At 34.3% G+C, this 14,927-nt stretch overlaps 1 protein-coding gene and 1 long non-coding RNA gene across 3 annotated transcripts in view; one reads left to right on the top strand and one right to left on the bottom strand.

Moving 5' to 3' along the window:
• Nucleotides 1–1,446: 1,446 nt before the first annotated feature.
• On the top strand, nucleotides 1,447–3,149 carry LOC137488768 (uncharacterized). The gene is made up of 3 exons (XR_015519833.1): nucleotides 1,447–1,506; nucleotides 2,105–2,152; nucleotides 3,037–3,149. It is a non-coding gene; the product is annotated as an uncharacterized LOC137488768 (long non-coding RNA).
• Nucleotides 3,150–9,222: 6,073 nt separating this feature from the next.
• The window catches only part of uhrf2 (ubiquitin like with PHD and ring finger domains 2), a 49,722-nt gene continuing 44,017 nt past the window's right edge, over nucleotides 9,223–14,927 (bottom strand). Inside the window, exons 16-17 of one of the 2 annotated variants that reach the window (XM_087300474.1) lie at nucleotides 14,866–14,927; nucleotides 9,223–10,500 (exon numbers count right to left, since the gene is read on the bottom strand). The exon at nucleotides 14,866–14,927 is cut by the window's right edge and continues 85 nt beyond it. In XM_087300474.1, the coding sequence (XP_087156600.1) occupies nucleotides 14,866–14,927 (62 nt within the window). In that variant the 3' untranslated portion in view covers nucleotides 9,223–10,500. Of the gene's footprint in view, nucleotides 10,501–13,916 lie in introns of those variants that run through there. The other variant, XM_087300473.1, reaches the window with a different exon arrangement.

The raw sequence follows: 14,927 nt of genomic DNA, 5'->3' as shown, positions 1-14,927 counted from the left end.
TATGGGGACCACACAACACATACTCTAAACTGAGTAAGTAGGGTTCTGCCTGTTTAGGATAGCGGTTAATCGCCTCTGTTTAGTGACCAAGCCTGATATGCTTGTGTTTAAGAGATTGTATACTCGGCCGGTACAAGATGTTATAGGAATCCAAATAAACAAAGAATAACATACAATACTGAACTGAAGAGAATATTCAATTATAACCTAAATAAGATTAAAAAACGAAATAATCTTATCAGTGTTTAATAATTGGAGTCAGATAAAATGAGGATAAATATATTAATATTCTAAAGCAGTGGTTCTCAAACTTTTTTCATCAAGTACCACCTCAGAAAACAAATCGTCTCTCCAAGTACCACCATAATGACCAGTATTGTCATAGGCCCAGTAAAGCAGCCACATCTCTGTACAGCTCAGAAATGAGGCAGATTAATTCCTGTTATTAAGAATGTTATTGTCAGCCATGTTAAGCACAACACAATCTCACAGCAATTCATAACTTTTTGATTTAGTGGATAATTCGTATGAATTTGTACGATCTAATTCGTACAATTTAGTACGATTTGCTCATCACCCAATGACGGGTGGGGTTAGGTGCCACGCCTCCTTTTTAAAATCGTACATTTTTGTACGACTGAACTCGTATGAATTTGTACGAATTAGCCACTAAACTGGCAAAACGTAAAATACTTACGGTTCCTCGTGAGAGCAGGCTGGTTAAACATTATAAATGTGTTGAAAATGAAACCTTGTACTGTGCTTATATGTAAAAAAAAACTAAATATGTCAACATTTAAATTAAAATGTGCTTTTAAAAGTGAAAAATGATAGGTTACTGTACTTAAAAAGTAAAAAAAAAAAAACTTCTGCACTTAAAAGTAAAGTATCAACACCTAAAAATACAGTTGAAGTCACAATTGTTAGCCCCCCTGTTTATTTGATTGTTGTTTATAGATTGTTTCAACAGATTTCTAATCATAACAGTGTTAATAACTCATCTCTAATAACTGATGTATTTCCTCTTCATCATGATGACAGTAAATAATATTAGACTAGATATTCTTCAAGACACTTCTATACAGCTTAAAGTGACATGTAAAGGCTTCACTACACTGTAAAAAGTGCTACACTCACAAAGTTGGTTCTATCTACTTTAAATAATTGCAATCTAGTTAATTTTATTTGTTTTATACCAAAAAAATTAAATTTGCTTCCTCTTTACTTAAAATATATCAGTTTTTATATAACTGTATATTTTGAATAAAACTAATGCAATTTATTTGAGTAGATTTTTTTACGTGGTTATTGTGTAGAATAAATGTTATAAAAGTGAGTTGACACAGACAATTTATTAGAGCAGCTGTCGATGTGGGCAGGTGTTCATAAAACGTGATTTTTATAGTTTTGCGTGACTCCTTTTTCATTGCCCGGGATTTAGCAGGCAGACGCAGCTTCTGCAATGGTCGACATTAACTGCTCCCAGCAGCGGATCTGATTAACACGGTAAGTTGCAAATTTAGCCGAATGATAATTGTAAAGTCATGCAAAACTGCTGTCTTCGCTAGGCAGGTGAGGTTTTAGCTTTGTAAATTGTACTGTAGCCTCAGGTATGTTAACAGTTAGACTGCTCTCACATGGAAAGCTAAGTTGGCTAACGCTAACCAACGCTAGTTTATGCTAATGATTAAAAGTGATATTATTGAGAAAAAATAGTGAAAGTAGTTTTAAAACACTTAGTAGGTATAACTAACGTTGCAGAACCGATTAACAAGGTCACTGGTGGGCGGTCGGGGTGTGGGGGTTCAGTTTGCTAGCGCTAACTTAGCTAAAGTTAGCTCACCTAAGTTATAGCAGCACATTAAGGATGGATATTAAATGCAGAAACGTATGCAACAGTTAAGTAGTTTGTGTTTAACGTAAGAGAAAGTATAACTTAAAGTTTGTGTTTTAGAGATTTAGTCCATAAGTTTTTTAATGCTGCATAGTGAATAAATTACAGATTTACAATTTATTTTAACTTAAATTACATTTACTACTGATGTTTACAGAACCATTTAAACTGTATGCACCTCATTCTAAAATGCATGTTCTTGGTCTTTAGATACCAAAGTGATTTTGTTACCTGTGGATCTTCAAACTTCACATCCAGGTAAGAAAAACATTAGATACAACTACAGCTATAATTATTTGCAGGCTAGTAAAACATTGGTAAAATTGCAAACAATAGTGGGCTCCATAGAATTAACTTACATTTGATATCTGAAGTGCAACAGTAATTTTTTACTGTTTTTTTTACACAGATATTATGTGTGCAACAGTAAAAACAGTATAAAAATATCCTAATGCAGTTTCTTATTATCTGTCAGTCTTTCAATAAAGCTAACTGATAACACTGAATCACTGAACTGTCATTTGCCAGTGACATTAAATTTGAAGAAAAAGTCAATTAAATGTAGCTTTAGCAAAAATTTAATGTAAACCTTAATGTAATGTGTAAAATGGCAATGTATTTATTTATTTATTTAATAAAATTTGTATTATGACGTGCAAAGTTTGGTGCAAAATGAAGATGACATTTAAATTATAGAACTTGTATTCTATAATTTTCATATAGCCATTTTCAAACAGTTTTAATATCTAAATTAAATACACATTCTTATGCTTTATAAGTTGCCAAAATAAACAAAAAATGTAATACCTAAATTTTAACAATTCTTTGATTGACAGGAAAACACAATGACATGCACTGTTACACTGAGTAAAATCACAGTTTTCTTTAAAATTTGCTAACTAAAAACACCTGGAATAATGTAATTACACAACCTCTATAACCTTTTTTATTTTTTAAATAGAAGTTAGGTAATTTTAACTAAGGTAATTTTTAACTGATAAACTAAGGTGTTTCATCCATGCATCATTCTCACTGGACTTTTGTAACTTCACTTGTAGTTATTTCCTATTCAGTATTTAGCTATTTAATGTTGTTTGGTAGCAACCACCTGAACTCCTGTTTCTTTTTGTCTCTACCAATAGAGTTGTGAGGAATCAGAGGTGCATGCGGCTGCCCACGGGAAAAATTTGCCATCAGCCCAACACAGTTTGGATTATCATAGGACTGTCAGAGGTTTGCCAAACCTGTCAAATGCATGATGGCTCCTGTTTGGACTTACCGATGTCCTCGACTTCAAGTATCCATCAAAACTGTATACATTTAAGATGTATTAGAGACTCTTTGTGGGACTGGACATTATGCATCCTAAATCTTCATCAAAATATGCAAATCTCCTCACTGAGTTGCCTTGGATGATTTCTCAATAGGATCTGGTATTATTAATGTTTTTATTTATGTATTGTGTATGTGTAGCCACATTAATGGCCTATTTTGTAGTCACTATTAAAAGGAACATCGATTGATATTGAATACATGTTATGGTCTTTAATCCATCTTCCCATTCTTATTTAATTGTTATTGACAGGAAAGTCTGTTTATCTGTTTTTACTAGTGTATATTGTGCTTACAATATAGAAACGAAGATTTATTTTCTGAGGTTACAGCCAGAAGTCAATTAAATTAGTTTTAAATGACATATGCATGGTTAATTTTATTTAGATCATTAAGTTCATAATACTTAATTAAAATGAGTACAGTCAACATATAGCAATGTATAAGTAAGTTAAGTTTAACAAAAAAAGTAAGTTTATCTGATTTGAGTAATTTTAGAAATATTAGTTGGCTCAACTTAATTTTATTGCATTTGTTTTAAGCAATGTTTTAGTGTTTAAAATACTTAAAAAAGGCTGGAAGTTGAATCAACCTAAAACGTCCGATGCAACCACTTGCCTCACTTTTTATAAGTTAGATCTAAGTAACATTTTTTACAGTGTAGGGTAATTAGGGGAACTAGGCAGGTTAGGGTAATTAGGCAAGTTACTGTATAATGATGGTTTGCTCTGTAGACTAGCGAAAACAAATCAAGCTCAAAGGGGCTAATAATATTGACCTTAAAATGCCTTAAAAAATTAAAAACTGCTTTTACTCTAGCCGAAATAAAACAAATAAGACTTTCTCAAAAATAAATCAAAAATAAAATGATAAATAAATAAAATAAAAATAAATAAAATAAAATGATAAATCATTATCAGACATACTGTGAAAACTTCATTGCTCTGTTAAACATCATTTGGGAAATATTTAAAAAAGAAAAAAAAATCAAAAGGGGGCGAATAATTCTGACTTCAGCTGTATAGGCCAGTGGTTCTCAAACTGTGGTACGTGTATAGTGGTACGCAGACTTCCTTCTAGTGGTACACAGAGGAATGAAATATGTCATGTGCATGCTACATATATTTCAGAATTTATCAAAAATGATGTATATAATATGCCAAATAGCCTATATGTCTAAGGTAATCTGCCACGTTTTTGTTTAACTGTGCAGAGCTGTAGCTGCTTTACTTGGCCTTCTACGCTACTGTATTTCAATGCTCATTTTGGTGGTACTTGGAGAGGCTATTTTTTTCTGAGGTGGTACTTGATGAAAAAAGTTTGAGAACCACTGCTATAGGCTATTTGTCATCATATTCATATATAAATAATTTTTGATTTTTAAATATATGTAGCTTTACATATGACATATTTGATTCCTCCGCGTACCACTAGAAGCAAGCCCCCGTACCACAGTTTGAGAAGCACTGATCTAAACCACCTCATACTAAAATTGGAGTCAGATATGAGTTAAGTTTGAAGTAAATCAACATTGTGCACTGGAAAGACCAAACATAAACCTTCATCCACCAGTGGACACCGTCATTAGAGTAACTGGCCGGACACTACAAAGCATAACTGACGAGTTACATGATAACACATATACAGTCTTACAAACCCAGTGATGCAGAACATACATTACATAAAAACACTACATTATATGGGGGATCCGTCATATGTAAATGATTCGATTGATCAGATTATTTGTTTATTATTAGAGAGGTTTTTATAGCCTTCTTGTTTCTTGTAATTGAATAATTACAACCAGGTCTGTGGCCAGGGGGGGTTCAGAGAAGACCCACGCCTCAAGGTCATGAGCTTGTCCCATATATGAGCTCACTTGTCCTGATTTGACTGCTGCCATGATGAATGGTGAAAATAACTCAGCGAAAAAAACTTTAAGACCAAGCGAATCCTGTGTTGGCTGTTGGTACACAATTTAGGACAAAGAATTTGCCAATTTTGTCCCAAATTCTGACCGAGGAGAGTTGAATGTGCTGGCCGGTTCGTCATTTGCCTTATAAATGCTAATAGGCTACACTTTCTTTGTTGTTGTTTATTTTTTTCTAATTAAATATGTTGTAATAAATTAGTATTTTTGAAATAGGCATTGCATATTCATTCATTTTTTTCCCGGCTTAGTGCCTTTATTGATCTGAGGTCACCACAGCGGAATGAACCGCCAGCTTATCCAGCATGTGTTTTTACGCAGCGGATGACCTTCCAGCAGCAACCCATCACTGGGAAACACCCATACACATTCATACACCACAGACAATTTAGCCTGCTCAATTCACCTGTACCGCATGTGTTTGGACACCTGGAGGAAACGCAGGGAGAACATGCAAACTCCACACAGAAACACCAACTGACCCAGCCAAGGCTCAAACCAGCGACCTTCTTGCTGTGAGGCGACAGCACTACCTACTGCGCCACCGCGTCTCCTGCATTGTAATTTTTCTTTGTATATATTATTGTATTATTACTTTAATCTAAACCTTTAGGAAATGCTTCGGATACATCAAGAAGAGTGAGCATGCGACAGGCTAATCCAGCAAAACAGTGCTTTAAATGCAGTATTTACACCTCATAATGGAATAGAAAATGAAGCGAATAACTGCAAATAGTTCCACTTTTTGAGAAAACAGAACCAAACCTTTCACCAGGCTGGCTACAGACCTGATAACATATCTTAAATCTTTACAGAAAAATGAAAGGAGGGAGTAATAGACAGTACTTTTGCCTTGTGCATGTGAAACTTCCCAAGAAGAATATTCAAAAGTTGAATGCATCATAGCCAGCTTTACAATTCAAACAATTCATGCTTTTTTCAGTTAATTATCTTGTAAAATGAGTCAAAAATCAAGTATATATATTTATATGACTCATGATTTTTGAATATATATATATATATATATATATATATATATATATATATATATATATATATATATATATATATATATATATATTCATACACACACACATACATACATATACAAAGAGTGCCTAAAAGCCATACTTGAGTAAAAGTACAGATACCTTCCTGTAAACATTACTCCATTACAAGTCACCAATTCCAATAAGACTTGAGTAAAAGTATTAAAGTATAAATTTTTAAAAGAACTTGAGTATTTTACTCATGCTGAATGTAGGCTCAAAGAACACCAAAAAGGATTTATTTCCTTATACAGAAATTTAATTGAACACCTCAGTGTTTCAAAATGGCAAAACAAAATACATAAAAAATAGAACAAAAAGTCTCAAACTCAAATGTTAAAAAAGGCACAAACAATTTTCAAAAAATAAAAAAGTAGTAAAACGTAGTAAAAAAAAAATCAGAGCTGACCTGCTCTCAGTCTCAAAGGGGGGCAATACTTTTATTTTGAGTATTTTTTCAATTGATTAGGATGTTTTCTCTGTATTAAAATTAAACAAAGAGGAGCAGTGTTTTCAACTTAGTAAACTACATATAAAATCAATAAAAAATACATCACAAATAGTCATGTCATGTCGCAGTGGTTTTTTGCCATATCATTAACTGTATTAAATTCACAATAAATTAACATTAAATAGACTCTTACTCCAATGTGTTTTCTCAAATTTGATGATAAATTCTTAAAAGCACTTATTTCTGTGGTTCATGGCAATCAAAGTAGACACTGCATCCTGTAAGAGGATATAGCTTATATTTGTAATACTCAGTACAAGTACAAAGTAGCCAAAAAATTACTTAAGTAACAAAGTCCATTTACTTAAGTACTTTACATCATTGTGTGTGTGTATATATATATATATATATATATATATATATAGGCTACTGTCTGTAAATCAGATTTCCCAAAAGTGATTTACCTGATGGCGCTGATCACGGGGTCGTCTGTCTGTGACGTCATGAGCCGAGATGGTGCGATGCTCCGAGCGAACACTAGAGGACGTCTTGTACACTACACAATGCACACTGTAGTTATCGTAGCAGAATATCCCAGGGGCGCTCAAACTCAGTCCTGGAGATTTTAGCTCCAACCTGCCTCAACACACCTGCAAGGATGTTTCCAGAAAGCCTAGTAAGAGCTTGATTAGCTAGCCCAGGTGTGTCCGATCGGGGCTGGAACTAAAGTTTGCAGGACACCGGCCCTCCAGGACCGAGTTTGGACATGCCTGCTATTTATCATACCGGTATCATATTATCATACCAGATAAACTGTTCATGGTATTTGACAGTGCTGCTTATAAAAATGTATAAATATAAGCTGAATAAATGTAAAGAAGTTCATAAGATGTAATAAATGCAGGTAAAATGCTTACAAAGATCAAAACATTTGTGTTTTTTCCCCTACAAATAAAATGAAAGCACATTTCCTTTGACATTTGAGCTGAATCACTTTATTGTTTTATAGTAAAGCAGAAGCTCTGCATCCCGGTGGAGTTTCTGAATGTAAAACACATGAAAAAAATGACTGTATACGAGAATTCAATCACAGAAAAGTGTAAAACTCCTCTGAAAACTAGACCTGGATGATGAGAAAACGACACAAACACTAGAGAAGAGCTGCTGGTTACTATGCAGAAGGAATAAATGACTCCTCAGGAAGGTTGACACTGAAAGTACAGCGTGAATACAGACTATTTAGCTATCCAGGCATATAAATAGGTGACACAGTGGTTAGCACTGATGCCTTACTCCCTATTCACACGGAGCTTCAGCGTCAACGCTTGACTGAAGACGTGTCTAAAGTTGAGGCTGATGCGATGGTCATAGCAGCGTCAGCCAATGAAATTCAGTCAGCAATAGGCCACTGTCTAGCAGGTGTATTTGCATACAGCGATCTGATTGGCTGACGCTTCCATCTGCGCTTGAAAAGTTGAGCTAGTCCCAACTTCTGCAGCGAGCAACGCCTCTTAAGCGGCGCCGACGGATCCACAATGCATTTCAGCAACGCCTGACATCACCCATTCAAAGTGAATGGGAAGCATTGACGCTGACGCCCCGTGTGAATGGGGTGTTACAACAAGAAGGTTGCTGGTTTGAGTCTCGGCTAGGTCAGTTTGTATTTTTGTGTGGAGTTTGCATGTTCTCCTCATGTTGGCGTGGGTTTCCTCTGGGTGCTCCGGTGTTCTCCACAGTCCAAACCAAGGTTACTATAGTTAAACGAAAAAACTAAAATGTAAAATAATTGTCGTTAACTAAAATAAAAATGAGTTTTTTCAAAACTAGAACTGACTGAAACTGTGTTTTTAAACCTAGTAACTCAACCATTTAGACTAAGGTCTGTCTTTAAACGCTGAAAGACTTCTGCTGACCACACCAACTAACTTTATCTCTTAATAAACAAACAAAGAGCACTGACCGCTCACTTACCAAATCTGTAGAGACGGAACAATCAACACCAACTGGAGCTGCGTCTTTATTAAGAGGAGACGAGCCGCAAATGCGGATTTCACCATTTGCAGATGAGAAAAGCTCTCGGGTAAGCAATGTTCCTTACAGACGTATTTCTGTGGCGTGCACTGTAATCCAAACGGGAGTCCAGCTGCGCTCTCATAGCGGTGAAATGAAACAAAACCTTCAATACAGCACATTTATAAACACCACACTATGTTTATTAATGTTAATGTGGCGTCTCTCTGCCGTCTGAACACAGTAACAGGTAAAACAGTCTTGGAAGCGCTCATGCATATTAATGAGGTCGCACAATAGAGCGCGCTGATTGGTTTGAGCCAAGCCTTACTCATGAATGAATGCAGCACACTCAAACACATCATGTTGCACTCGCCGGTGCAGACGTCCAGTCTCCACGCTGGATCACACACACGTATCTCATCACTGTGTTGTGAAATATCTGTGTCCTAATAGTGTTTATAGCAGCGTGAGACACATATATGACTGTCAACAGCTCAACACACGTGCTCTGGTGTATCGTGACCCTTTAGGACAAACACTCACACACTGATAGTGGAATCAAAATATTTAATAAGTACATAACAAGTATTATACCATGTATAAAATTTGGAATCACAATGTTTAGCAATGTTTGTGTGTGTGTGTGTGTGTGTGTGTGTGTTTGTAGATCTGCCACACAGAGAGAGTAAGTGAATGAGGGGAATACAGCAACAGCAGCGGCGAGCGTCACGTCTTCAGAAGAACAGAGAACAGCACAGAAACAGCAGAAGCGCAGAGAGAAACAGCCAAGAGCACAACACACACACACGCACGCACGCACGCATACACACTCACACACACACACACACACACACACACAAGAGACAGCAGAGGAGTGTGGGAATGAAGATTTACAGCTGCTGGAGGACTGAGCAGACCTGGAGGAGCAACAACAACACACACTCACACACACACACTGACACACACACACAAATGCATGCGCACACAATCACACAGAATACATACACACACACACACAGAAAAACAACAGCAGAGGAGAGGAGCGCACACACAAGCACTCATACACACACACACACACACAATCATACACAAATGCATGCACACACAATCACACAGCATGCGTACACACACACGCATACACACAAACACACACACAAATGCACACACACTACACACACAAATGCACACATACACGCTTTTACACACACACACAAAATACACGCAGACACACACACACAAAATACACGCAGACACACACACACACACACACACACACACACAAATGCACGCGTACACGCTCACACACACACACACACACACACACACACACACAAATGCACGCATACACACACACACACACACACACACACACACAAATGCACGCATACACACACACACACACACACACAAATGCACGCATACACACACACACACAAATGCATGCATACATGCACACACGCACACACAAATACACTCATACATGCTCACACACACACACACACACACAAATGCACGCATACACGCTCACACACACCCAAATGCACGCATGCACGCTCACACACACACTCAAATGCATGCATACACGCACACACAAATACACTCATACACGCTCACACACACACACACACACACCCAAATGCACGCATACACGCTCACACACACACACGCACACACAAATGCACGCATACACACTCACACACGCACACACAAATGCACGCATACATGCTCACACACACACACACAAATGCACGAATACACGTGCACACACACACACACAAATGCACACATACACGCACACACACATGCAAGCATATGTGCACAGACACACACACTCATAAGCACATTTATATACACACACACACTCACACATCAACATATTGTACAAAAACACAAACACACTCTAGTCTACACTCTCATACACTCACATGCACACACACTCTTTCATACACAAACACTGTACAAACATGCACACACACTCGCGCTTGTACTGAACAGACACACATTCATAGACACACACACTTATATGGAGACACAAACATAAGAACACACACTCGTACACACACACATTCATTCTCTCTCTCTCTCAAAAACACACACAGACTGTAGACTGCTCAGAGTGTAATGTGTGTGTGTGTGTGTGTGTGTGTGTGTAGTTTCAGCAGGTCAGGCTCATCCGCCACTGCAGCTCCTCTACTGCTGACACTGAAACACATCTGAGCCCCTCACTGCATCCTCACACTGCTGATGTCAATATTAACACACACATCAGAGGACAGCATTTACACATGACGCTGCACTGCCTCCAGCTTTACAGCAGGAAAAGCAGAATAAAAGTCACTAATGAGACACTGAACATAATAAGAGTCTGGCCTTCAATGTGTTTCAGTGTACAGACGCTTTAATGGAGAAACATGAGCCTGACGTGTGTCCTGACTACATGTTGCATAAGGAAAATGCAGATATTCAGAATAATGACAATATTTTCTTGAAATCTGAGCACATTTTACCCCATTAAACGGATGCAGGAGACGCTGATATATTATTAACACCGTATTTATACATTTCCTTAATATTAAAACACATTAAAAATACATAAATGCTGGACAACAGATCCTTCTAATCTAGAATCACAGCCACTGATAATGAGAAATGAAAGCAAAAGTGGAATAAAATGTGTTTAAGTGCTGAGAAATTAGGCTTTATTGAGTTTCTTCATGCAAAAATGTGATTTCTGATGCGTTTACAGAGAATAATTGCGTGAATATTTGTGCATTAAGAAAATCAAGCCTATTTAATAATATTAATAATAACATTTTCATCCAATTTAAACAGTTTACACCATTAATATAAGGCAAGAACTGATATATTAATTACTGCATTTATATATTTGGTTATTAAAAACACTGAAATTGCTAAATTACCTATAATATTAGGCTTGATTCAAAGCAAATCTATTCTAAAAGCAAAAATAATAAGCAGGAGATGCAGATTAAAATAAAAAACATGACTGTGAATTTGGGGTTAAATGTGTAAATGCTTTAAATATACAGCATGTTAATAAATAGACTTTAAGATTCTTAAAGCAAAGAAGAGCTCCTAATTAGTTCATCAGCAATACTTGAGAAGATATTAATAATTATATGTTGCATTAAGAAAATTAAGCCTTTTAAAAATATAATGAGACAATTTGCATGACGTTTAACAGGTTTTACCATTAATATGAAGCCAAAAAGATGAAACTAATATATGAGAAATGAAAAATAACTTAAATATTCACATCTAAAATAAACATAGGCTGAGAAAATGCTCATTTTAGAAGATTTTATTTTTGTTTCTTTTTTTAAATATTTCCCAGATGATGTTGAACAGATTGAGGAAATGTTCACAGTGTGTCTGATAATATTTTTTTTTCTAAAATAAAAGCAGTTTTTAATTTTTAAGGTCAATATTATTCGCTCCTTCAGCTATTTTTTGTTTTCGATGTTCTGTCTCCAGAACAAACCACTGTTATACAATGACTTGCCTAATTACCCTAACCTGCCTAGTTACCCTAATTACCCTAGTGAAGCCTTTACATGTCACTTTAAGCTGTATAGAAGTGTCTTGAAGAATATCTAGTCTAATATTATTTACTGTCATCATGATGAAGAGGAAATAAATCAGTTATTAGAGATGAGTTATTAACACTATTATGATTAGAGATGTGTTAAAATTTGCTCTCTGTTAAACAGAAATTGGGGGGAAAATAAACAGGGGGGCTCATAATTCTGACTTCAACTGTAGATTATTATAAATTTGAGGTTATATGCATCAGTGCTTTAGATAAATACTGAAAAATTTGGCTTTAAGACTCTTAAAGCAACATGTGATTTCTAATGTGATCATGATTTATTTATGGGGCAAAATGAGCTCTTGGGGTACTAAAATTATATTTTTCTTATGATTATTATTGATTATATTGCTTTAAGAAAATGAAGCCTATTTTAAAGCAACGATGACGTCACTTTTATATTATTTAAACCATAAATAACATTAATATAAGGATAATTATATATGCAAATCGGAGATCTAAATTAACCGTAAAAATAAGAAATGCAAATAAAAACTCTAAAAATACAAACTATTACCAGCTATTATTAATATTACTACTTTAAAGTAATCTTTATTATATAATGTAAACCATTTACAACATTAATTTACGCAAAAATATGCTAAAATATGCAAATGAGAAATCAAAAATAGCTTTAAAAATAAAAGATGCAAATGTAATTGGAAATATTAATTATTATTATGAATTTGGGGTTAAATGTGCGAGTGCTTTAGATAAATCGTAAAAATGAGCTTTAAGTTTCTTAAGTAAAATGTCATTTCTGATAAGTTACATTTTATTTGATGGAGAAAACTGAGCTCTTGAGGTACTAAATATTATATTTTGCTTATGATCATTAATAAGCATTTTGGTTTAAGAAAATGAAGCTTATTTTAAAGCAATAATGACGCCATTTTATATAATTTAAACCATTTATTACATTGATATAAGGTTAAAATATTATGCAAATATATGCAAACTAGAAATTAAAATTAACATTAAAATAAGAGATGCAAGTAAAAACTCAAAGGTAAAAATCTGGGAATATTAATATGGATTTGGGGTTATGCATCAGTGCTTTAGATAAATCTTGAAAAAAAATTGACTAAGATTCTTAAAGCAGCATGTAACTTCTAATGTGTTTGTGTTTTATTTGATGGAGAAAATGAGCTCTTTTGCTGATGATTAATTATGCATATTTTGCTTTCAGCTTATTTTAAAGCAACAATGACATCATTTTATTATAAGCAAAATATATATTATATATATTATTATAAGCAAAATATTATATATATATATATATATATATATATATATATATATATATATATATATATATATATAAGCAAAAACTATTATGCTAATATATGCAAATGAGAAATTAACATAAAAACTAGAGATGCAAATAAAAACTAAATAGTAAAAATGTAGAAATATTAATATGAATTTGTGGTTACATGCATCAGTGCTTAAAAGAAATTTTTAAAAATAGGCTTTAAGATTTTTAAAGCAACATGTGATTTCTAATGTGATCATGTTTTATTTTATGAAAGAAAAATGAGCTCTTGGGGTACTAAAATTATATTTTGCTGATGATTAATAATGATTCTTTTGCTTTAAAAAAAAATAAAGCCTATTATAAAGCAACAACAACGTAATTTTACACAATCTAAACCATTTACAACATTAATATAAGCAAAAACTATCATGACTAATATATGCAAATGAGAAATCTAAACTAACAATAAATTAAAGAGATGCAAATAAACACTCAAAATTGAAATCAGGGAAAATTCTTATGAATTTGGGGAATTTTTTTAGATAAATCTTGAAAGAATTTTTATTATTTTTAAAGCAAAATGTGATTCTAATAAAATTAATTTTATTTTATGGAGAAGATGAGCTCTTTTGGTACTAAGGTTATATTTTGCTGATGAATATTAATGAGTATTTTGCTTTAAAAAATGATGCCTATTTTAAAGCAACAATGACGCCATTTTTACATAATCTAAATCATTTACAACATTAGTTAAACAAAAAATATTATGCTAATATATGTAAATGAGAAATCTAAATTAGCATTAAAAATAAGTAATGCGAATAAAAACTTAGTAAAAATCTAAATTTATATAAAAATTAAATTTTGCTGATGATTATTATTGATTCTTCTGCTTTAGGAAATTGAAGCCTATTTTATGCAACAATTACGCCATTTTTAAATCATTTATACCCTTAATAACATTAATATAAGGGTAATTATATATGCAAATGAGAAATCAAAACTAACATTAAAATAAGAGATAAAAATAAACACTCAAAAGTCAAAATCTGGGAATATTAATGTGGATTTGGGGTGAAATGTGTCAGCGCTTTAGATAAATTTTGATAATCAGGCTTTAAGATTCTCAGTGCAAAACATCATTACTTTAGGGTTTATTCTCTGCTGAACTCTGTGTGTGTGTGTGTGTGTGTGTGTGTGTGTGTGTGTGTTGCTCCTCAAGCTGCAGGGAAACCGTATGGAGTGGTGTGACGTCAGGCTTTGTGTGTGTGTGTGTGTGTGAGAGGGTGTGTGTTAGAGTGTGTGTGTCTGTGTACGTGATCAGACACTCATCGGCCTTTGCTGTATCCGGGGAAGAACTGATCCAGGAGCAGCTGCAGGCTCTTATTGA

The sequence above is a fragment of the Danio rerio genome, chromosome 21 (genome assembly GCF_052040795.2).
Source record: "Danio rerio strain M-AB ecotype USA chromosome 21, GRCz13ab, whole genome shotgun sequence".
Classification (NCBI taxonomy): Eukaryota; Metazoa; Chordata; class Actinopteri; order Cypriniformes; family Danionidae; genus Danio; species Danio rerio.
Note: the sequence above shows the minus strand (reverse complement) of the source record. Positions and strands in the feature narration are given on the sequence as shown.